Genomic DNA, 25,074 nt, shown 5'->3' on the forward strand with positions numbered 1-25,074 from the left:
CGGCCTTTCTCCATAACTCAAATATCCTTTGTACAAACCTATATTTTTCTAATTAAATGGATACGATTGATAATGCCAACAATGAAATTATAATATAATTAGGATTTGTCACAGCAAGAGAAAAAAATAAATAAATAAGAACACAAGTAATTTTTTAATATTTTTCAATAAAGAAACTAGAATCGAATAGATATTAAATACCTGGTTTGTCGCCTGCTTGGGGAATGCTAATTGGAATGCGAAGCATTATTCTATTTCAAAACATTTCACTGGGAATGAAGCGGCGTTGTGTGAACGCACGAGTCCACTTCCAAGATTTCCATGTCAATACGTTTCCGACACGTGGGACATATGGGATGCGGCAGCAGAAGTTACTATGGTTGCCGGGTTTGCCAAGGCTCGGACTCTTCCAAAAGTGAGCCCGACATGGCTCTCTGTCGAATCCAGTTCCCTCGAATCCATCGTTGGATTGCACAATGGTGAGTGCTTTGACACCCATGCTGGGCTTCATCCAACGATTGAGATCGTGAAAAGCGCGATCCAACGGCAAAGAGTGATTTTCATCTCAGTTTGGATCCTTCTCACGAATGAATCAACCTCTATGCGATTGAGGCGGTCGCCTAAGGCCCCGACCCCCAAATACATTTATTATAGTGAATCCAAAGGTGAGCGTCTAAATGCATTGGGGATCCTAATATATTTGCAGGCCTCAAATGCTACGTATCTTTATAACTATAAATGTATTAAGGCCTCTAAATGCATTTATACTGGAATGTATCTCTTATCTAAAAAAAATTATTTTTTTCTTTATTTATGCATTGTGGACTCTAAATGCATTTATATTAGGGCTTTGAGTTCGCCTTAGGCTCTCAAATGCTTTGAGCCGCTTATGGTCCTTTTGCAGGCAAGAAGGCATACTGCGAAAAAGGACAAAGGCCGACTTTGCAGAGTAGGGTTGGACCAATCTCATACTTTTCTAGGTAGAAAAGAGAACAGCGAAGACTAACTTGCAAGGCTTAAAATAATACTTGTGGTAAAGGTTTGGAAGGGCCCCCTTATTTATCATACGTATGTATATGGCCAGTGATTAGTATAACAATTGTTATTTGAGATACAGTAGGGTCGAAACCTAGCACCAATAGCGATCAATAGGACCTCTGAGTTGAATTAGAATAGATATTTATCTTTTAAAAGTGAAGTGGGTAGTTATGAACAAATGGAAATAGCGCGTGAACTTTGTGAACGAAGTGTCCAGCATGCAATGACTCCTAGGACTAGCTAGTTCGAGTTATGTCTGAAAATATATCAAGCAAACAAGAAGCATCGTGAGAGTTCTCAAATGCGTGCCATCTTGTATTTTTTATTTTTTTATTTTTTTGCCCCTTCTAAGTTCCAAGCACCGCTAACAATCAGTCGTTATTGACGGAATGATTAATCTTAATGAATCATAAACCATACCTTGACTCGCTAAATCCATCTTGAATTAAGCTTTGAAATGTGTGCGCAGCCGTGATCAATCGAGATTTGAATAGAGATTAGCGAGAGATCTTCTGGAGAGAGAGCTCTTAATGCGTACATTAGAGAAGGGGTCTAACAGGCTATTTATAGCCCTCTCCAGGGACCAAACGCTGCAGGTGGTTACACCCGTGAAGAGTCACCCCCCATCAAGGTAACCCTTCACTACTGTGAAAATACCTTAATGCCCTTGTGATTATCAGGATTTACGAAATTCAAGGGACACTTGTCAAACGTGGGTTCTAATTAAACGGGATCAGGGTTTAATTAAAACGGGATCCAACATTCTCCCACTTGGACCATATTGACGCCATTTGTCAATGTGGGCCACAACTTGACGGGATCCCAACATTCTCCCACTTGGACCATATTGACAAGTGAAATATCCTTAGCACTTGAATTTTATAATCTTTATACGCGTATTCTTTCTATTCTGATATCAATTGTGGGCAAACTTTATGTTTGATTACTTTGAGAATAATAATACGAACCATGGCGGAAATAACACCTATTTGATTGACGTATAACCTTCCATGATCACTATATTACTAAACCATCATAACCAAACCCTTATGAATGAACTTCTCATGAAATCCATTCTTTGGTCACAATTTCTGCTACCATAGTATGCATAAACCATATGAATTCATTAAAGCAGAAAATACAAAAATGTGATTTACAGCCATTTGAAATGTGCACAATAACACATCAATTAATTTATACAGAAAAGGCCCATTTGACCGACATGCTCCTTATGCAATCCCGGGGCTATTGCTTTGGTCAAAGGATCTGCCAACATAAGCACAGTATTGATGTATTGAACTGAAACTTTATGGTCATCACATTTTTCTTTTATAACAAGATAATTCACCTCCATGTGCTTATTTCCATTGGATATCTTGTTATTCTTTATTGAGGAAACTGCTGCTAAATTATCACAATATAACTTTATGGGCCTTGAAATAGTGTCCACGATCTGTAGGCCTCCGATAAAGTTCCTCAACCAAATAGCCTGTGTAACTGCATCATAACATGCTAATAACTCAGCCTCCATTGTTGAAGCAGCTGTCATCTTTTGCTTCGAACTCTTCCACGAGACTGCACCACCAGCTAGTAGAAAGATATAACCTGATGTTGATTTTCTACTATCTGGACATCCCGCAAAGTCTGAGTCTGAGTATCCAACTATCTCCAAAAGATCGGATTTGTTGTATGTGAGCATATGATCTTGAGTTCCTTGAAGATATCTTAATACTTTCTTTGCAGCTCTCCAATGTTCCATTCCTGGATTAGCTTGAAATCTCCCCAGTAATCCCACAACATATGCTATATCAGGTCTGGTACAGACTTGAGCATACATTAAAGTCCCAATTAGTGAAGCATATGGAAATGCTTTTCGCCTTTAGTAATAGGCACTGGGCTTGGTTTGGAATTTTTCATACCAAATCTCTCCAACATTTTCTTAATGTAGGCTTTTTGAGATAGACAAACTTTTTCCTTAGATCTATCTCTATGAACCTCAATGCCGATGACATATGAGGCTTCACCCATATCCTTCATATCAAAATTACTGGAGAGAAATTGCTTAGTCTCCCTAAGCAATGCCAAATCACTACTAGCAAGTAAAATGTCATCTACATATAGGACTAGAAAAATAAATCGACTCCCACTGATCTTAAGATAAATACATCTATCAACAACATTTTCTACAAAGCCAAATGTAGAAATGACGTTATTGAACTTAAGATACCACTGTCGGGATGATTGCTTGAGTCCATATATCGACTTATTTAGCTTGCAAACTTTTTGACTCTGACCTTCTGAAACAAAAACTTCAGGTTGTTTCATGTAAACTTCTTCCTCTAAATCGCCATTAAGAAATGCAGTTCTCACATCCATTTGGTGCAGCTCTAAATCAAAATGAGCCACCAAAGCCATAATTATCCTTAAAGAGTCCTTCTTTGAAACTGGAGAGAAGGTCTCATGATAATCAATACCCTCCTTTTGAGTAAATCCTTTGGCAACAAGTCTAGCCTTATGTCGCTCTACCTTGCCCTTGGAGTCTCTTTTGGTTTTAAAAACCCATTTGCAGCGTACTGCAGTAGCTCCAGAAGGTAGTTCAACTAGATTCCAAACATTGTTTTTAGCCATAGAATCTATCTCATCTTTCATAGCATCTAACCATTTGGAGGAATTTACTGAATTTATGGCTTGTGAGAAATTTATTGGATCATCTATATTCCCTATGTCATAATCGCTTTCTTGAAGGTATACTATATAATCTGGTGGAATTGGAGATCTCCTTACCCTTGATGACCTTCTTAAAGTTGCTTCTTGATCCACTGGTTCTATAGGTGGAGGAGCAACATTCTCAGTGATAATTGGCACAGATTCAAGTGGAACATTAATAGTAGACTCATCCTCCTCTAAATCATTATTAATGATAGGTGGAGGAATCATTGGCTGCTTATTTGAATCTTGCACAGCATACGGAGTTTGCTTTTCCTCAAAATTAATTTCTTGAGGGTTTATACTCCCACTGATTTGGTCATTTTCAAGAAATCTAGCATTTCTTGTCTCCACAATCCTCAAAGTATGATTAGGACAATAAAATCTGTATCCCTTGGACTTTTCTGGATAACCAATAAAATAACAACTAATGGTTCTAAAGTCCAACTTTTTCTCTTGTGGGTTGTACACCCTTGCCTCAGCTTGACACCCCCAAATGTGTAGATGTCTTAAACTAGGTTTCCTACCTGTCCAAACTTCATAGGGTGTTTTTGGGACAGCTTTAGTAGGAACCCTGTTTAGAATATACGCAGCGGTTTTTAAGGCATCACCCCACAGAGAAATTGGGAGAGTTGAGTGACTAATCATACTTCTTACCATCTCCATTAATGTTCGATTTCTTCTTTCCGCAACTTCATTTTGATCAGGAGTACCAGGCATAGTGTATTGTGCAACTATACCTTGCCGCTGCGCCGTGGGTGGCGCGGCTGGCGCCGCTGGCAGTGGCCGGGGCCGCTTAGCGGCGGGCCGCAGGCCATGGCGGCCAATTTTTTTTTTTTTCTTCTTCGCCCACGGTGGCCATGGCGGCCACGGCGGGTTGCAGCCGCTGCCGGCTCGCCGGGGGGCGGGTCGCAGCGGCAGCCGGGGAGTCGGGCCGCTGGACAGTGGCCCTGTTGGCCACCAGTTGGACGGGGAGAGCCGCTGCCATGGCCGCCGCTCTCCCTTCCTTATTTTTCTTGAGAAAAATGGAACGAGGGGAAAGATGGGAAGCGTTTAGTCCCACATCGCCCAAATGAAGAAAAGTCATTGCTTTAAGGAATATGGGGAAAACTTCTGATTCAGAGATAAGAGTTTAGTCCCACATCGGCTAGCCAAAATTCGTTCCGATGTTTAAATAACATCGGGTTCTCAAGCAGAGTAAATTAATAAATCAAATAAGTATGATTTATTTTGTAATCAAATCCACCCGCTCTGATACCATTGACGGAATGATTAATCTTAATGAATCATAAACCATACCTTGACTCGCTAAATCCATCTTGAATTAAGCTTTGAAATGCGTGTGCAGCCGTGATCAATCGAGATTTGAATAGAGATTAGCGAGAGATCTTCTGGAGAGAGAGCTCTTAATGCGTACATTAGAGAAGGGGTCTAACAGGCTATTTATAGCCCTCTCCAGGGACCAAACGCTGCAGGTGGTTACACCCGTGAAGAGTCACCCCCCATCAAGGTAACCCTTCACTACTGTGAAAATACCTTAATGCCCTTGTGATTATCAGGATTTACGAAATTCAAGGGACACTTGTCAAACGTGGGTTCTAATTAAACGGGATCAGGGTTTAATTAAAACAGGATCCAACAGTTATAACGGGGGCCAATTACGCATATGGCAGTATTGATGCGGCACATGCTGGATTGGTGGAATCAATCTGACCGCGCCCTTTGATTCAGCTAGCCACTAATTTTGGTTTTCGATCAATATATTAAGCGATAATATGGCAGGTAATATTTTGTATGCATCAAAAAAATAAATTTATTTTTAAAATCTATTTAGATCTTTTAATAGAATTGAGCTAAAAGTTCTATATAATTTATAAATTGGACTAATATAACCAATAAAATCACAGGCTACGCTAAATCTGTATTTATAAAATATCCAGAAATATTTTTGAAGCAGGCTAGCCCAAATTTTATAGAAAAAAATACGTAAGATATTTTTTTTATTCCTATGGACAAGGGTCAACTAACTTCAAAACTATTTTTGATTATTTTGCTTGTCCACTTACTACCCTATGATATTATTTCCGAATCTCCAAGATTTCGGCAGTTGGCATGATCAATTCTCCAGGGGTTAGGTCGAACTCAGGTTAGAGTATGGTTCAATTCTCCAGTTGGCATCACCCTCTCTCGAGTTTGGTGACCCTATAGCAACGACAATGATATAGAGTTTTGTCATCCATCATAGAATAGGTATAAGTTTATAAGGAAGGATTAGATTAATAGCGCTGCTGGCCGCATCATTTTTTTTGCCGCACATCATTCCGAAGGTTTTTTCTTTTCTTTTCTTTTTTTCTTTCTTTCTTTATTTTTTATTTTTGGAAGAACTACGAGTTCTGGAGGGTAACTCGGCGACGGTTATTGGGTGGATCCTGCAGGCTTCGAGAGGAGTTGGCGACAACCACCTGCTCTTGAGAGATATTCGAGTCATGGTTCATGACGGATTGGTGCTTATGTTTAGAGAGGCCAACGGGGCGGTGGATTGGGTTGCATCTTTTGTTACCAACCATTCGGAGACCACCTATGGGAGGGTGAGATGGAGTTGCCTAGGGCTCTTCGTGATATTCGGCTTTTTGATTTTATTCGAAGAGGGCAACACATAATGAACCAAAAAGGGACTGTAGTTGGTACCCTCCACGCGCGAAAGAAGGATTCACCATCCTTCGCGCCCATCCACTGTAAGATCATCTTTGGACTCATCTTTCGAGGCTGTAGCCTCGCCCTCCTTTTTCATACAAGCCAAGTTCCAGCCTTTTGGGGGTTAATTGGAAACTTGAGTCCAAAATTCAGGCTCCAATAGAAGGAAACAAATAGTTGAAAATGCTTATTTTTTGAATTAACTTGAGATCAAGCCTGGCGTCCCTTTTTTTTTATTTTTTTGTGATGTACGTCAAACCAGTCTTGCTAAGTAAGAAAAAAATTCACATCATATGGTACTATTCAAGAAGCTATTGGATATATGACCATTAAAGCACATGCACTTGTTGAAAATTCAGGCTCCAAACAAATAGTTGAAAATGCTTATTTTTGAATTAACTTGAGATCAAGCCTGTCTTCTTTTTTTTTGTGACGCATGGCTAAGCAATCTTGCTAAGCAAGAAAAAAATTCACATCAAGAAGTTATTGGATAATATACCCATTTAAAGCACATATACTTGTTGATACAGTCCTCCCAAAAGAATACATATAGGCTAATCTTATTGTTAATCCTTTACGTTTCACAACATCTACTAGAAAATGAATCCGAACATATAATAACCAAAACAGCTAGCTTACTGTGAATGAGGCGGCGTATCCGAATATCCAATCCCCTTCCGAGTGGTTGGAAAGATCAAAAACACCATGATCGACAAGAACCCGGCCCCAAGCGGCAACTTCTGGAGGATCTGCTTCGAGTATGGCCCAGAATCCGGAAAGAAGCAGTTCTGTATATTGGTATCACTAAAGGTTAGAGCCAAGAACAGCAGGACCGAGAAGAAGGCATGGACGTAGTCCAACCACCGTATCCGAAACCTCAACAAGTCCTCCAACACCTTGCTTCGATCCCCATCAGAGGGCTGGTAATTGAAAACAATGAAGCTTTTGCACGTGGCCATGCCATAGTACAACTTTCCGTTGGTCCCTTTGAAACTATCGGTGAAGGAGAAGAAGATACAAGAGATGGTGCAAATGAGAAGTAACGACAAGGTGATGTACTTGTTGGAAGCGTAGCAGATGCATTGGTTGGCGATGGAAGGGGAGAGAGCTTGGAAGGCGAGGACGGAGCCGGTCGGAAGGAGCTGCGCGAGGTTCGCCGCAGTCGACGGGGTCTTGTCGATCACCAATCGCCTCTGGCTCGTCAAGCTTTGGCTGGGAGTAGTGCCCCTTAATGGGGTCGACCTATCCAATTCTCTCGGTTCTGAATCCTGGCTATTTGCAATTGTGATCGCAGATGATATCTCTGTCATTGAGGATAAGAAGGGAGAGAGAGAGAGAGGCTGTGGTTTTCTTGAGAAGTATATTATTCAACAGAAGCTTGGTAGTGGTTTTCTTTAGCCTTCTTCTCGTGTTTAGAAGGCTAGAGACTTTTGTGATTTTATGTGGTGCCTATAGGAGTAGTGGGATTTATACAAACGAAATGTCATCATTGTTAGCAATATATCGCCCAAATAAGTAAATAAATCTATTAATTACAATAATAGAAAATCTTAAAAGAAATTATATATATATATATATATATATATATTATTCGGCATCAAAATTATAGTAAAAAAAAATCTATTCTAGCACAAAATAAATCTATTCATTTAATATATTTAAATCATAAAATTGCAAATCTTACAGATTTGCTAATATTAAATTTAAAATAAGAGTAAGAGAAAATAGCCTAATTGAAGGTAGGTCGAAACACGTAGACGCTGTCCCAAAAAAGCTTTTGCCCCGACGTACAAGTCTCCCAGTAATACTCCTCCGAAATTATAACTTTATTGGACTAAAAAATAAGACGATAGCCTCTCTGGACAAGCAAGGAACCATTAATTAGGTTTCTTCTAACGATCGATACATATTTGATGCCGTGCTGGGATAAGACCTTTCCAAAAGTAAGCTTTAAGTCTACTCGTCCCACTCCTAGCACACGTGCCTCCAAGCTGTTTGCCATAATCACAGCTCTTCCACTTGAGACCTGGTAAGAAGAAAATTAGGAGCGATCCGAATAAATATGAATACCAACTCCGGTATCAATCCACCAATCAAGTGCTTGTAAAGTTATGTTAACTTCAGAAGTGAAGAAAATAGACCTGAAAGCTGTCTTAGAAGAGCCAGCGCTGGAAGTCACCATGTTGACTTGAGCACTGATTGTGTGTAGACCCTTTTTCTTGGTTGAAGAGGTGCAGTCTTCTTATAGAAGCACTGAGGAGACAAATGGTTAATTCGACCACACACATAACAGAAATAAAGACCACCTTCCTCTTTCTTCTTCTTCTACTTCTTGGATTGGATAGATTTTCTATTGTGGTGGTTAGGGTTTCTAGGGTTGTAGGGTTTCTTTTTGTAATGCTTATTTTTGAACGGTCGGTTCTGATTTTTTCTAGGTGGGGTCTCTACATTGTAAGTATTATTTTTGTGTCTAGTAGAGGTTTTACTCCTGAGCCTATGCTGTTCTTCAATTCTAATGGAGTTCAAAACTTGGATTAGGATGAGATCTCCTTGGGTATGGCCTGGAGTCTTAGCAAAATCAGACCAAAATTGGATAGTTTGTCTATCAGGCTACCTGAAATGATTCATCCAAATTGGTTCTATTAGTCCTAAGATGGTGGATTAGAATTTCAAAATCATAAATTTGGTCATTCATAGGCTTTGAGTCTACCATCCTAAAGTTATTGAAGTCTGAGGCTTTGAACCAAATTACCTCAGCATCATCAAAATCATATTTGCTTTCTAGGGTGTCCCAGGATTCTTCGGCACTCTTGGTTGTGCAATAGATGTCATACAACCTCTCAGAAAGGACACCTAAGATTCTATGGATGCAATGATAGTCTATCTCATTATGAGTCTTAGAAAGTGTGCTGGTGGAAGCAGAAGGTTCAGTGTAGGAGGAGGATGAACTCCGGTTTGGGTTTGGATTTTGGTGAGTAGCATGTCGTGAAGTAGTTGGGTTGGACTCATTATCAACTTCCGAAGTTCTCTCACCTATGGCTGAGATCAACCCTAATGTGGTGAGCCAGAACCGCATTTGATTCTGCTGCCTTCTAAAGTTGTGGTCATCAAATTTTTCAGGTTTGGCACTAAGATGGTCACTAGTATTAGAGGCCATAGGATCAGGGTTATAGAATAGAGACAGAAATCTGAATGAAGGTAAAATGTTTATGTCAAAAAATTGTACTAATTTTTATATTGAACTTTGGATGTCTAGTTGATATATCTAAAAAATAATAGCCAGATCAGCTCCAGATCCATGGTGAAGCAATAGGCTCACTTAAGTACTAACCTCTCTTAGGCACGTATGACTTTTTGACGAGCTTTTTTTGACACTATTAGTTAGTGAATATAATCTCTAGAAATCACGCAAATTCAATTTTTAGAAGAGCCTAGATGCAAACTGATAGTCAATTTTAAAGACCACGCAATAGCACGTATCTGGTAGGATAGTGATTACGGGTATCGATCCACAGGGATTGGGGTACAGTTGTTTTCTTAAGAAAAAAATATTTAAAAAGAAAGTTTAGGAAGACTATTGAACTAAATATTTAAGAGAAATGCAATTAAAATGATATCAGTTTGAGGGAAACCTAGGACAAGGAATTCACCGCTAACATCGGAACAAGGGTTATTTATAATTTATTTCGTTCTTGGATTAACATGCAAATTGGCTACAAGCCATTAAGCATTCGAATAGAAATTCACAAAAGTAATTTAGGCATAATCCATCTTCAGTTGGCATGAAATGTCTACCCTAATCTAAGGTGGCAACACATCGCATCTTCCCGAAGCATGAACTATCTTATATTTACTTAGTGATCATAAAAAACAGTTGTATAAACGTCATACTTAAAATTACAGAAATTAAATATGAGATGAAATAAAATATTCATTAAGAACAAAATAAAGTTTATACAACTCCAAGAATAGAAATCAAAAATATAAAACCCTTGGCCCTTTGTTAGGACTGCATCCGGCCCTAGAAAAAAGATCAGCCTTCCATGGAGTCGTGGGCGACAGCAATGATTCAGCAGCGGGCTCCCATTTCTTCTTTTCTTCCTCCCTTCCCTGGGTCTCTCTCTCCTAACAATTCATTATATTTTTTTCTTTTTGGGAAGTCATTCCCAAAAAAACCAAAGTATTATCTCTCCTTTCCTCTTCTTCCCGTGAGAACTCCTCTGATCGGGCTTGAACCGAACCGAAGTGAAGCCTCCTCCTTTTATAGCTTTCCCAGCCCCCTCTCCTCCTCTCTCCTTCCTTCTTCTGTGGCTGATCCGAATGGGAGGATAAGGTCGTGGAAGTTGATCTGATCCGAAGGAGGTTGAGAGGAGATGAGCGTGGAAGAGCTTAGACCTCATCCGTGGGAGATATGGCTGGAAGTTTGAAGCTAATCCGAGCTTATCCGGGTTGGGATGAAGATAAACATGGGATGTGTTCTTGGCTGAGATGGGTTGCTGGGATTCTGGGATGCAGGGGCTTCGGGATGAAGCTTGGGATGGTTCTGTTCCGATGAAACAGAGGATGCGTGGATGGATGAAGGCCATCGGGAGATACACGTAACAAGGGATTCTTCCGTGGTCAATGGGTCTCGGCTTTGTTTTCGTGAAGGGAAGTTGAAGAAGAAACGGATATGCTCACGGCTAGGGAACTCGGAAGACGCGGGAGCGAGAGGATGAAGACGTGAGTGATCCGGTTGAGATGCGGCTGGGAGGATATTTTTGCTATTGTTGCTATTTCGAAACAGGGGAGAATAGCTGGGACCGGATGCTTGGGCTTTATCCCGTGGGTGATGGAAGATGAGATTCTCGGACTGGGTGAATGCCGTGGACGAGGATGGAGCTCTGGTGGTTGATCCGTGGGATAAGGAGGATCTCAGACTGAGAGGAAGCAATCGGTTGCGAACAAAAGTTGGTTGGGAGATGGAATAAAGATGAAGTCGATGTGGATGAGGATGAGGAGGTTTTTGGAATGCAGAAGGGATGAGGATGATGGGAAGATATGCAGAGGAGAGGATATGGCTTTATTCATGGACGTGGAAGAGGAATTCGGGATGAGTGTGGAATGTTGGGAGGTTGGATTTGGCTGCTGAGATGCACGGATTTGATGGGAACATCTAAGAGGTAGGTCGAACGGCTGGGAGGGAATGGGTTGTTGATTGGCTTGGATGTGGGCACGTGAACTTGGGATCGATGCCACATGCTGAGAAAGAAATTTGGGAAGTTTGGAGACATGGAAAGACCTAGGATAAATGTGTGAAGGAATTGGATGTTAATGGCTGAGATGTTATGCCGTGGGTGATGCTTGGAAATGGGGTGCACAGGAAGATGAGACTTCCGGGAGATGATCTAATCCATTGGGTTCATGGGATTTGGGTTCAGGAATTATCCCGAATAAGTTCGAATCGATCTGCATACATTAGGCTCAATTAATAAATAATTAAATCAAACTCGAATTAATTTATTAAAATGCAATGATGAGGGTAACACATCTTTTAGTTGAATTTACAAAATATGTGAATTAAAATAATGATAAGTGCTATGAATAAGATATTAATTTATGCATTATTTAGCACTTATCACAAACTTAAATTGGTTATTGTGTATCAATCAATTTTCGAATTTTCGGTTTGAATTTTTTGAAATAATAATAATTGATTACTAATTTAGTACTAGCAAATCAATTATTGTAATTGAGATCTAAAATATCAATTCAATAAATTATATAATTTATTACCTTATTAAAATAATTGATTACTAATTTTGTGCTAGCAAATCAATTATTATAATTGAGATCTAAAATATCAATTCAATGAATTATATAATTTATTATCTTATTAGAATAATTGATTACTAATTTTGTGCTACCAAATCAATTATTATAATTGAGATCTAAAATGTCAATTCAATGAATTATATAATTTATTACCTTATTAGAGTAATTGATTACTAATTTTGTGGTAGCAAATCAATTATTATAATTGAGATCTAAAATATCAATTCAATGAATTATATAATCTATTACCTTATTAGACTAATTGATTACTAATTTTGTGCTAGCAAATTAATTATTATAATTAAGATCTAAAATGTCAATTCAATGAATTATATAATTTATTACCTTATTAGAATAATTGATTACTAATTTTGTGCTAACAAATTAATTATTATAATTGAGATCCAAAATATCAATTCAATGAATTATATAATTTATTACCTTATTAGAATAATTGATTACTAATTTTGTGCTAGCAAATCAATTATTATAACTGAGATCTAAAATGTCAATTCAATAAATTATACAATTTATTACCTTATCAGAATAATTGATTACTAATTTTGTGCTAGCAAATCAATTATTATAATTGAGATCTAAGTTCTCAATTCAATGAATTAGTTATTATGGATTAACCAATTTCTAAATTTTCTGTTTGAATGAGATCTGAAAATTACTCCTTGAGGAGTCTAAATGGAGGTATGATAAACCTCTTGGAGGTTAATCAAATTATTACCTTTTTAGACTGATTTACTGAATTATATATTACTAACAAAAAAAATAAACAAACACTTCTTTGGATTTTTAGCAATATATCACCCAAATAAGCAAATAAATCTAATAATTGCAATTAATAAAAAATCTTAAAAGAAATAATATATATATATTATTCAGCATCAAAATAAATCTATTATAGTAAAAAATCTATTCTAGCACAAAACAAATCTATTCACTTAATATATTTAAATCATAAAATTGTAAATCCAACAGATCTACTAGTATTAAATTTAAAACAAGAGTAAGAGAAAATAACCTGATTGAAGGCAAGTCCAAGTGCGTAGACGTTGTCCCAAAGAATTGTTTGCTCCCACATACAGATCTTCCGGCAATCTTTCTCTGAGATACGAGGATCCTACAACTTCTTTTTCGGTACATCTCAGAAGAAGTCAAAACGAATCTGATCGGACTTGCAGATCTAACGAAGAACGAAAAAAAATAAAAAAATAAAAAAATAAAATCAGAAGAGGCTAAGAGGAGGAAGAAATTTTCTCCAAAATTTCTCCAATATTTTTCTCTATTTTTTCGTGTACTGAATAGGATGAAATAGGGGATATTTATAGGAGTGCATACAGGAGCTTTTTGATAATTTTTGCAGATGCGTCCGCGCCTTCCGCGGATGCGTCCGTGCATTTCTCGCGGCCAGCACGCGGCTGGCTAGTAGGCACGCATCTACGGAACGAGGACGTGACCCGTCCACGATTAATTCGCGGAACGCCCCAGTTGGCGTTTCGCGAATGACAAGCGCGCACGCGGCTGAGTCTCGGCGGTGTGCGCATTTAAATTTTTTCAACAATCTGATAGTGGGACTGCTGACAATTCAAAGATGAAAAATAGATGGCGGTGTAGAAAGAGAATAAGAAAAAAACGATTGGTTTGCATTCCACTTTGGCCCTTATCTAGTGGATATGAAGTAGACGATGTAAAACAAGCGGAGCAGTCATAGTCATGATTCATGAAGGCCCTAACTACAACAAAGCACGAAGACCAACTTTGCTGGGGGAAAGTGAATCGTGTGTTATTATAAGATGGAATAAAGAAGAGCAAAGACTGAAACATTGGCTTATGACAAATGGCACACCAAATCATAATATTCGCATGGTTTAAAAGTGAATATATTTTTGGGGAAATTAATGACCGGTCTATATTTTGATCGGTCTCTACCGTTTAATCTCTATACACTGGTTGTTTAATAATATATCTAACTATATTTTAATATTTCATTATGAGATGAAAATGCCCCCACCCACCAAAGAAGAGGAAAGAAAGTCCATTTCCCGAAGAAGAAGAAGAAAAAGGCCAACGGCCAACTGCGGCCGCCGCCGGCCCCCACCCGCCCCCACCCGAGCCCCCTCCTGCGGCCGCCACCAGCCCCGGCCCACCCCCTCCAGAGCCCCCTCCTGCAGCCGCGCCGCCGGGAATGCCCCCGCCCCTGCCCCCACCCCCACGGTGGGGAGGTGCCGAAGAAGAGGAAATTTCTTCTCCTCCTGCATCTTGCGGCCGTCGCCGGCTACAGCCCACCCTCCTCCCACGTTCGCCGCGCCCTGGCCCCTTTCAGGCGCTGCGTTCTCACGGGAGGACAAGATTTCTCTATTGGCCCGGCCTCCTCCTGCGGCCGACGGCGGCCCGACCCCCTCCTGCGGCTGACGAAGGCCCAGCCCCTTTCCGGCGCCGGCGGCATCGCAGGAGGAGAAGAAAGAAGAAAGGAGAAGGGAAGAAAGAAGAAAGAAGAAAAAGGGAAGAAGAGAAGAAAAAGAAAAAAGAAGAAGAAAAGGAAAGAAAAGGAAGAAAAGAAAAAAAAAGAAAAGAAGAAAAAAAAGGAAAAATAAATAAATAAATAAATAAATAAATGCATAAAATAAATATTTATATATATGAATGAACGAATAAATAAATAAATAAATAATATATTGTAATGAAATAAAATAATTATAAATAAATAAATAAAGCCGTAGTGACTGCCATGGCCCGGCCCCCTTCCGGCGCCAGCGGTCTCATGGGAGGAGAAGAAAGAAGAAGAAGGGAAGAAGAGAAGAAAAAAAGAAAAGGAAAGAAAAAGAAGAAAAGGAAAGAAAAAGAAGAAAAAAAAGAAAAGAAAGAAAAATAAAGAAAAAAAGAAAAATAAACAAATAAATAAATGCATAAATAAATATTTATATATATATATGAATGACCTAATCAATAAATAAACAATATATTGTAATGAAATAAAATAATTATAAATAAATAAATAAAGCCGCTACGGCCGTCACTGGCCATCGCCGGGCCCCCTCCCGCGGCCGCCATGGCCCGGCCCCTTTCTGGCACCGCATCCTCCCGGAAGGAGAAAATAGAAGAAAAGAAAAAAAAAGAAGAAAAGGAAAGGAAAAAGAAAGAAAAGAAAATAATTAGTGTGTGGCAAATACCATTACAATTAGTTAAGTAAGCTTGAAACTCAATTCATATAGTCTTGAACACGGTTAACTTACCATTGTAATTAGGTTAGTAAACTTGGTACATATATAATATAGCATGGCTCACATTTAAGTAAGCTTGACATGCAATTAATCAATATTTGAAGACTTAATCTAACCTATCACACAATTAAATTTTCTCGGCACACAGTTAAATCAGTTCAAAACACACTTAATCTAGCCTGGCGTACAGTCAAATCATCTTAGAATACAGTTAAATCTTTTTTGCATACAGTTAATCTTTTCTATCTAAGTCTAGGATAGGAATTGGTTTAGGGTGTAAGTGGAGAGGATATCTTTTAAAATGATATCAAAAATCTAAAAAATTAAACTTGAGAAGTAATATATCTTCAATAAAACCCCTTGGACTCGCTTAACGTCAAAATTTGGCCAATGAATAATCAAAACACATAATTTTAGCGCTAGCACCCTCACTTCCAACCAAAAAAAGAAAAATCCTAAAAATTAATAGTTAATTATCTCTATATCTACAATTATAATAAAATAATTTTAAATTTATGATCAGCCTTTCTCCATAACTCAAATATCCTTTGTACATACCTATATTTTTCTAATTAAATGGATATGACTGATAATGCCTTTAATGAAATTATAATATAATTAGCATTTGTCGCAGCAAGGGAGAAAAAAAAATAAATAAGAGCACCTGTAATTTTTTAATATTTTTAAATAAAGAAATTAGAGTCGAATAGATATTAAATCCCTAGTTTGGCACCAGCTTAGGGAATGCTAATTGGAATGCGAAGCATTATTCTATTTCAAAACATTTCACTGGGAATGAAACGGCGTTGCATGGATGCACGAGTCCACTTCCAAGATTTTCATGTCAATACGTTTCCGACATGTGGGACATACGAGATGCAGCAGCAGAAGTTACTATGGTTGCCGGGTTTGCCAAGGCTCGGACTCTTCCAAAGGTGAGCCTGACATGGCTCTTTGCCGGGTCCAGTTCGCTCGAATCCACTGTTGGGTCGCACAATGGTGAGTGCTTTGACACCCATGCTGGGCGTCGTCCAATGGTTGACATCGTGAAAAGCATGATCCGATAGCAAAGAGTGATTTTTATCTCAGTTTGGATCCTTTTCAGGACTGAATCAACTCCTATGCAATTGAGGCGGTCGCCTAAGGCCCCGACCCCCAAATGCATTTATTATAGTGAATCCCAAGGTGAGCGTCTAAATGCATTGAGGATCCCAATATATTTGGAGGCCTCAAATGCTACGTATCTTTATAACTATAAATGTATTGAAGCCTCTAAATGCATTTATACTGAGATGTATCTCTTATCTAAAAAAATTTATTATTTTTTTCTTTATTTATGCATTGAGGCCTCTAAATGCATTTATATTGGGGCTTTGAGTTCGCCTTAGGCTCTCAAATGCTCTGAGCCGCTTATGGTCCTTTTGCAGGCAAGAAGGCGTACTACGAAAAAGGACAAAAGCAGACTTTGCTGAGTAGGGTTGGACCAATCTCATACTTTTCTAAGCAGAAAAGAGAACAACAAAGACTAACTTGCATGGCTTAAAATAATACTTGTTGTAAAGGTTTGGAAGGGGCCCCTTATTTATCATACGTATGTATATGGCCAGTTGAGAATCATAATGTTATTTTGATGTTTACAAAACCATGAAGGCCATATGGAAGTGCCAAGGCTATTAACAAACTTAATCAAGTAAATAGATACTCAAGGAAGAGAGAAGTCATACATTCTCGATACATCCTACGATCTCGATACATTCATGATACACTCATCTACTATGTTTAAAATGACCTTCAAGAATTCATCTAAGGATAATTCTATTAGAAGAACTTGAGAGAAAATCTAATTTTCAGTTTGACAAAATTAAGAGTGAAGTTTTCTTGATACAGGGTAATTATGTTAAAATGAAACTTGCATGTGTCATTCATTCTAAATCAATTGGCATATCTTTTTATTGCTTTAATGTGCTAAACTAACCTTAAAGTGCAGAAAAATAGGGTTAGAGTCGACCCCAAGTAGTTTGGAGTCGACTCTGATACATTTGGCACGCCTTGGCACAATGTGACACACCCTGAAACACTTGGCACAGAGTTGGAGTCGACCCTAGAAGAAATAGAGTCGACCCTGGCACAATCTGGCACAACTTGCACAAATGGCATAGAGTTCAAGTTGATTCCAAGAAAGCATGAACCGACCCCAGCATCAAACATCAGAAAGAAATGTCATCTGTAATTCACTGTCAGAGCCGACCCCAAGAAAGTATGAGTCGATCCCAAGTTGAGTCGACCCCAGGAAAGCATAAGTCGACCCCAGCCTAAAGAGTCAGAAAAATAAGTCTCTGGAATTTTTGAGACGGCCGACCCCAGATAAGCTCGAGTCGACCCCACTGTAGCTAGAGTCAACCCCAAGAAAAGTTGAGTCGACCCCAGCCCAAAATGTCAGAAAAATAAGTCTCTGAAATTTCTGAGAGGGACGACCCCAGCCAAGCTTGAGTCGACCCCACTGTAGCTGGAGTCGATCCTAGGAAAACATGAGCCGACCCCGTCTGTGGAACAGTAACTCGGGTTGACCCAGCACGACTGACAACATTACGGCTAGTTCTGCAGAAGTAAGTCTCCAACAGCTAGAAACGGCTAGTTTCTCCATTCCAACAGCCAGGGAGTGATCATTTAAGGTTGGAGAAGTATTTAAGAGGCACTATTCATCAAGAGAAAATTTTTTTGCAAAAATCAGGAGTGCATTCAAGAGAAAAGAAAGTCTAAGTGTTCTTCATTAATTTGCTTCATTCAAATTCTGAAAGAAGGTGGTTGAGCAGTCTTCAAGTGTCTTTAAGAGCTCTACCAACCCCTTGAGGAGTGAAGCAATATTGGCAAAGAAGAGAAGAACAATCTACAAAGCGATAAATATTCTCTTACCTCTTCTTTAAGTGCATTATTGTATTACTTGCTCATTTAGGAGCTTTAAACTTTTTCTCTACTTATTCTTTGTAAGGTTTGTTGGTGAGCCCATAAAACCAATGGTGTAGGCTGTTGGTAAGCCTGTAAAACCAACAGTTAGATTATTGGTGATCCCATAAAACCAATTGTAGAATTTTTGAATTGTGAGCTTCGCAAAACAATCTAAGTATAATCCGTAAGATTATAGTGAATTTCCAAGGGGACGCTTGGGGAGTGGACGTAGGTGCTTTGGAGAGCACCGAACTACTATATTTTTTGTGTGTTTGTATTATGTTCTTTTGGTTCTACTACACTTATATAATTAACACAAGCTAAACTACTCGTACATTTATCAACTAACTTAAGGTTCTAAAAATTTGGAAAACCCAATTCACCCCTCCCCCTCTTGGGTTGTTATCTCCCAATATATTTGGAGGCCTCAAATGCTACGTATCTTTATAACTATAAATGCATTGAGGGCTCTAAATGCATTTATACTGGGATGTATCTCTTATCTAAAAAAATTTATTATTTTTTTCTTTATTTATACATTGAGGCCTCTAAATGCATTTATATTGGGGCTTTGAGTTTGCCTTAGGCTCTCAAATGCTTTGAGCCGCTTATGGTCCTTTTGTAGGCAAGAAGGCATACTACGAAAAAAGACAAGGGTCGACTTTGCTGAGTAAGGTAGGACCAATCTCATACTTTTCTAAGCGGAAAAGAGAACATCGAAGACTAACTTACATGGCTTAACATAATACTTGTTGTAAAGGTTTGGAAGGGCCCCCTTATTTATCATACATATGTATATGGCCAGTGATTAGTATAACAATTGTTATTTGAGATACAGCAGGGTCAAACCTAGCACCAATAGCGATCAATAGGACCTCAGAGTTGAATTAGAATAAATATTTATCTTTTAAAAGTGAAGTAGGTAGTTATGACCAAATGGAAATAGCGTGTCAACTTTGTGAACGAAGTGTCTCGCGTGCAATGACTCTTAGGACTAGCTAGTTCGAGTTGTGTCTAGAAATATATCAGGCAAACAAGAAGCGTCCTGAGAGTTCTCAAATGCGTGCCATCTTGTATTTTTTATTTTTATTTTTATGCCTCCCTTCCAAGTTCCAAGTACCGCTAACAATCAGCCGTTAGAACGGGGGCCAATTACGCGTATTGCAGTATTGATGCGGCACACAGCTGGATTGGTGGAATCAATCTGACTGCGCCCTTTGATTCAGCTAACCACTAATTTTGGTTTTCAATCAATATATTGAGCGATAATATGGCAGGTAATATTTTGTATGTGTCAAAAAAATAAATTTATTTTGAAAATCTATTTAGATCTTTTAATAGAATTGAGCTAAAAGTTCTATGTAATTTATAAATTAGACTAGCATAACCAGTAAAATCACAGGCTATGCTAAATCTGTATTTATAAAATATCCAAAAATATTTTTGGAGCAGGTTTGCCCAAATTTTATAGAAAAAACTACATAAGTTCTTTTTTTTATTCCTATGGACGCAGGTCAACTAACTTCAAAACTATTTTGATTATTTTGCTTGTCCATTTCCTACCCTATGATATTATTTCCGAATCTCCAAGATTTCGGCAGTTGGCATCAATTCTCCGGGGTTAGGTTGAACTCGGGCTAGAATATGGTTCAATTCTCCAGTTGGCATCACCCTCTCTGGAGTTTGGTGACCCTATAGCAACGACAATGATATAGAGTTTTGTCATCCATTGTAGAATAGGTATAAGTTTACAAGGAAGGATTAGATTAGTAGCGCTGCTGACCGCATCATTTTTTTGCTGCACAACATTCAGAAGGTTTATTTTTTCTTTTCTTTCTTTCTTTTTTTATTTTTTTTGGAAGAATTACGAGTTCTGGAGGGTGACTTGGCAACGGTTATTGGATGGATCCTGCAGGCTTCGATAGGGGTCAGCAACTACCACCCGCTCTTGAGGGATATATGGGTCATGGTTCATGACGGATTGGTGCTTATGTTTAGAGAGGCCAATGGGCGGCGGATTGGGTAGCATCTTTTGTTGCCAACCGTTCAGGGACTACCTATGGGAAGAAGAGACGAAGTTGCCTACGACTCTCCATGATGTTTTGCTTTTTGATTTTATTGACTATATTTATACATGTTATGTATATTACTTTCGTTTTAGCAAAAAAATAAATAATAATTAAAAAAAAAAAAAGAGGGATTCACCATCCTTCGCGCCCATCCACCATGAGATCATATTTGGACTCATCTATCGAGGGCTGTAGCCTCGGCCCTCCTTTTTCATACAAGCCAAGTTCCAGCCTTTTGGGGGTTTAATTGGAAACTTGAGTCCAAAATTCAGGCTTCAATAGAAGGAAACAAATAGTTGAAAATGTTTATTTTTGAATTGACTTGAGATAAAGCCTGATGTCCCTTTTTTTTTATTTTTTGTGATGTATGTCTAACCAGTCTTGCTAAGTAAGAAAAAAATTCACATCATATGCTACTATTCAAGAAGTTATTGGATATATGACCATTAAAGCACATACACTTGTTGAAAATTCAGGCTCCAAACAAATAGTTGAAAATGCTTATTTTTGAATTAACTTGAAGATCAAGCCTGTCTTTTTTTTTGTGACGTATGACTAACCAATCTTGCTAAGTAAGAAAAAAATTCACATCAAGAAGTTATTGGATAATATACCCATTTAAAGCGCATATACTTGTTGATACAGGTCCTCCTAAGAAAATATATATAGGCTAATCTTTATTGTTAAGCCTTTACGTTTCCACAACATCTTACTAGAAAAAGAATCCGAACATAATAACCAAAACAGCTAGCTTACAGTGGAATGAGGCGTTGTATCCGAATATCCAATCCCCTGCCGGGTGGTTGGAAAGATCAAAACACCATGCTCGACAAGAACCCGGCCCCAAGCGGCAAATTCTGGAGGATCTGCTTCGAGTTTGACCCAGAATCCGGAAAGAGCAGTGTTGTATATTGGTATCACTAAAGGTTAGAGCCAAGAACACCAGCACCGAGAAGAAGGCATGGACGTAGTCCAACCACCGTATCCGAAACCTCAACAAGTCCTCCAATACCTTGCTTCGATCCCCATCAGAGGGCTGGTAATTGAAAACAATGAAGCTTTTGCACGTGGCCATGCCATAGTACAACTTTCCAGTTTGGTCCCTTTGAAACTATCGGTGAAGGAGAAGAAGATACAAGAGATGGTGCAAATGAGAAGTAACGACAAGGTGATGTACTTGTTGGAAGCGTAAGCAGATGCCGTGGTTGGAGGAAGGGAAGGGGAGAGAGCTTGGAAGGCGAGGACGGTGCCTGTCGGCAGGAGCTGCGCGAGGTTCGCCGCAGTCGACAGGGTCTTGTCGATCACCAATGGCCTCTGGCTCGTCAAGCTTTGGCTGGGGTAGTGCCCCTTAATGGGGTCGACCGAATCCAATTCTCTCGGTCTGAATCCTGGCTATTTGCAATTGGGATCGCAGATGATAGCTCTGTCATTGAGGATAAGAAGGGGGGGAGAGAGAGAGAGGGAGAGAGAGAGAGGCTGTGGCTTTCTTGAGAAGTATATTATTCAACGGAAGCTTGGGTAGTGGCTTTCTTTAAGCCTTCTTCTCGTGTTCAGAAGGCTAGAGACTTCTGTGATTTTATGTGGTGCCTATTGGACTAGTGGACTACCCCCAGCTTGTAAACGAAATGTTCATCTGATAGAGTGATAGTGGGACTGCTGACCATTCAACGATGGAAAATAGGTGGTGGTGAAGAAAGAGAAAAATTAATTCCCCACCCACCCAAAGACTCCAGTATAACAATAAATTCCTATTGACTAGTTTCATAACAACTGGTCTAGCACATATTTAACTTTTTTTTTATGAAATGAAAATACCCCTCCCTCATAACTATCCGGTTTCTTCTTCTCAAACCAAAACTCACCTTCTTCTTCCCCCTTTTCCTGTTCTTCCAACAGCTCCCGAGACGAAGGAAGGGGAAAGGCCAGTCTCGCGACGCCTCGTGCTCCCCAGTTTTTTGGCAGCTTTCGTGTGCCTGCGTCTCCACCGCCATCAACCGCTCCCAGATTCGAGGAGGAGGACCCGCATCGCAGTATAACAGGAAAGAGCCACCCCTCGTGTGCTCCGTCGCCGCCCGCGAGAGGATCCGGAGGAGAGTTCTCCGGTCGTTCTACCATCACCGCCCGCGAGAGGATCCGGAGGAGAAGGGTCTCGGTCGCGCTCAACCAGCCACATCGCCAAGCCACGGTCGGCCTCGCGGGAGGAGAAGAAAAGAGGGAGGAGAAGAAGAAGAGCAGCTTCGGGAAGAAGAGAAGAAAAAAAAGAAAGGAAAAAAAAGAAAAGAAAAGAAAAAGAAAGAAAAGAAGGAAAAAAGAAAGAAAACAAGAAAAAAAAAGAAAAGAAAAATAAATAAATAAATAAATAATTGCATAATATATATATATATATATATATATATATATTATAATATATATATATATATATATATATATAGATGAATGAACAATAAATAAATAAATAAGATAATAAATAAATATATTTTAATAAAATAAAATAATAAACAAATAAATAAATAAATAACGACCCGACACTATTTCCGGCGCTGTCGGCCTCGTGGGAGAAGAAGAAAAGAGGGAGGAGAAGAAAAAAGAAACAGAAAGAAGCTTCGAAAAGAAGAGAAGAAAAAAAGGAAAGAAAAGAAAATAAGAAAATAAGAAAATAAAGAAAAATAAAGTTAATTCACCATTATAATTAGATTAGTAAGTTTGAACATACTTAACTCACCATTGTAATTAGCTTAGTAAGCTTGGTATACAGGTAATATAGTATGGAATATATTTAAGTAAGCTTAGTATGCAGTTAATCAATATTTGAATACTTAATCTAGCCTGGCATACAGTTAAATCTTCTCGGCATATAGTTAAGTAAGCTTAAAACATACTTAATTTAGCATGGCATACAGTTAAATCATCACAGAAATACCCGTTAAATTTTTTCTGTATTCAATTAATTAATTTTTATAAGTGAAGCGGGCAGGTATCTACTAGCTTGTTAACACCAAGACTTTTGACTTGAATTTTTTTTTATCCACTTTCCAGGGTCCAGATGAACATGTAATTATGCTTCATCTGTTGTTATCTTTATTAAACAATTAACAACATGATTACTGGGCCTTTGCCATGCCAGTCAAATTTCTTGTATGATATTCCTAAGAAGCTTTCTTTATTTTTGCCTTATCCTAAAGATACTCCCGTACAATGGATTCGCTTTTTGGCAGCATTAATTGCTCCCAGCTACTTTGGATGCAACGGCTGTGCACAAAGTTTTCAAGCCCGCGCAGTCAATGTAGACCATTTCAGCCACATAAAATAAAAATTTAAAAAAGTAAATTACAAAAAAAAACCCTTATAATTTATTTTAATTATACTTATGTCGAAAATAATTGGTAAAACAATTAGCAGTGTCACTAAAACCATATACCTTATATAAAAAGTTTGAAATTATCAAAAAAAATACACATTTCTTATATTCTTAAATGGTTGCTATGTCGCTTAAGATTATTTAAATTATTTTTGATATTTTTCTAGCATGATAGTTGAATCCCATTTAAAGTTAATGGTTTGACTAATGTTATGTTAAATGATAAAGAGTTAGATAAAAAATAAACCTCGGAGCGGTGAGCAAAACTTTATCCCTATTTTTTGGGAAAGTTTTTATAAATTTTTTTTCAAGCAAAGAGAAGATGTACAAAACTAAATCTTCCCTAACCTTAAGTTTTCATGCCTTACATAATAGCCATGCCACCATAATGATGATGGTGTACCAATCCCTGTGCGAAGAAGATAAATTTTTATTGTATAAGCTATATTGAAAATCTTCTTTGGATATTATTATAGCCTTTGTAGCCTTCCAAGTGGCCTTTGGTTTCATTTCAAGTGGCGTCTAATTTTAAGCCTAACATGGACCAAAGGAGGACGTATACTCAAGGGTGCAGATCAGGCCTATGTCAAGACCTATTTTCCATGATTATATTTGGTTATGAAATAAATTTTAAAAATAAATAATCATTCAGGTATTATAGAAGAGATGAATTTATTTCACGAGATAATAATTTATTAGCATTTAGTTGCATGAATAAGCCGAAGGAGATAAAAAATAAAAAAATATATTGAACTTTTCATGATGATTCAGATTTTATCTCAAGAATGAATTGCTCTTCTATTTTTTGCATATTTAGAGAGCATAATGGCGCAAAAAAAGCGGACAAAAAAAAGTAATTGAAGGATAGTAGGGTAGTAATTATATAAAGTAAATTTTGTCCACAACTTGCAAATAAGCCTATCTAAGTCTAGGACTGGAATAGGTTTAGGGTGCAGTGGTTAGGATATCTTTAAAATGATATCAAAAATCTAAAAAAATAAAACTTGAGAAGTAAAATATCTTCAACAAAACCCTTTGGACTTGCTTAACCTCAAAATTTGGTCAATGAATGATCAAAACACATAATTTTGGCCCTAGAGCCCTCACTTCCAACCCCCCAAAAAAAAGAAAAATCCTAAATATTAATAGTCAAAATCTCTATATCTTCAATTATAATAAAATAATTTTAAATTTATGATTCAGCCTTTCTCCATAA

At 38.2% G+C, this 25,074-nt stretch overlaps 1 protein-coding gene and 1 pseudogene across 1 annotated transcript; both read right to left on the minus strand.

Moving 5' to 3' along the window:
- Positions 1–6,907: 6,907 nt before the first annotated feature.
- LOC120105198 (protein DMP3-like) lies at positions 6,908–7,763 on the minus strand. The gene has a single exon (XM_039117447.1). It carries the CDS (start codon positions 7,746–7,748, stop codon positions 7,074–7,076), a length of 675 nt encoding a protein of 224 aa, XP_038973375.1. The 5' UTR covers positions 7,749–7,763; the 3' UTR covers positions 6,908–7,073.
- A 13,484-nt stretch (positions 7,764–21,247) lies between these two features.
- LOC120105197 lies at positions 21,248–22,491 on the minus strand (annotated as a pseudogene).
- Positions 22,492–25,074: the final 2,583 nt, after the last annotated feature.

The sequence above is a fragment of the Phoenix dactylifera genome, unplaced genomic scaffold, assembly GCF_009389715.1.
Source record: "Phoenix dactylifera cultivar Barhee BC4 unplaced genomic scaffold, palm_55x_up_171113_PBpolish2nd_filt_p 000224F, whole genome shotgun sequence".
NCBI classification, from domain to species: Eukaryota; Viridiplantae; Streptophyta; class Magnoliopsida; order Arecales; family Arecaceae; genus Phoenix; species Phoenix dactylifera.

What these genes read in the sequence shown, in the direction of transcription:
- LOC120105198 (XM_039117447.1), bottom strand. Translation starts at nt 7,748, where the DNA reads ATGACAGAGATATCATCTGCGATCACAATTGCAAATAGCCAGGATTCA.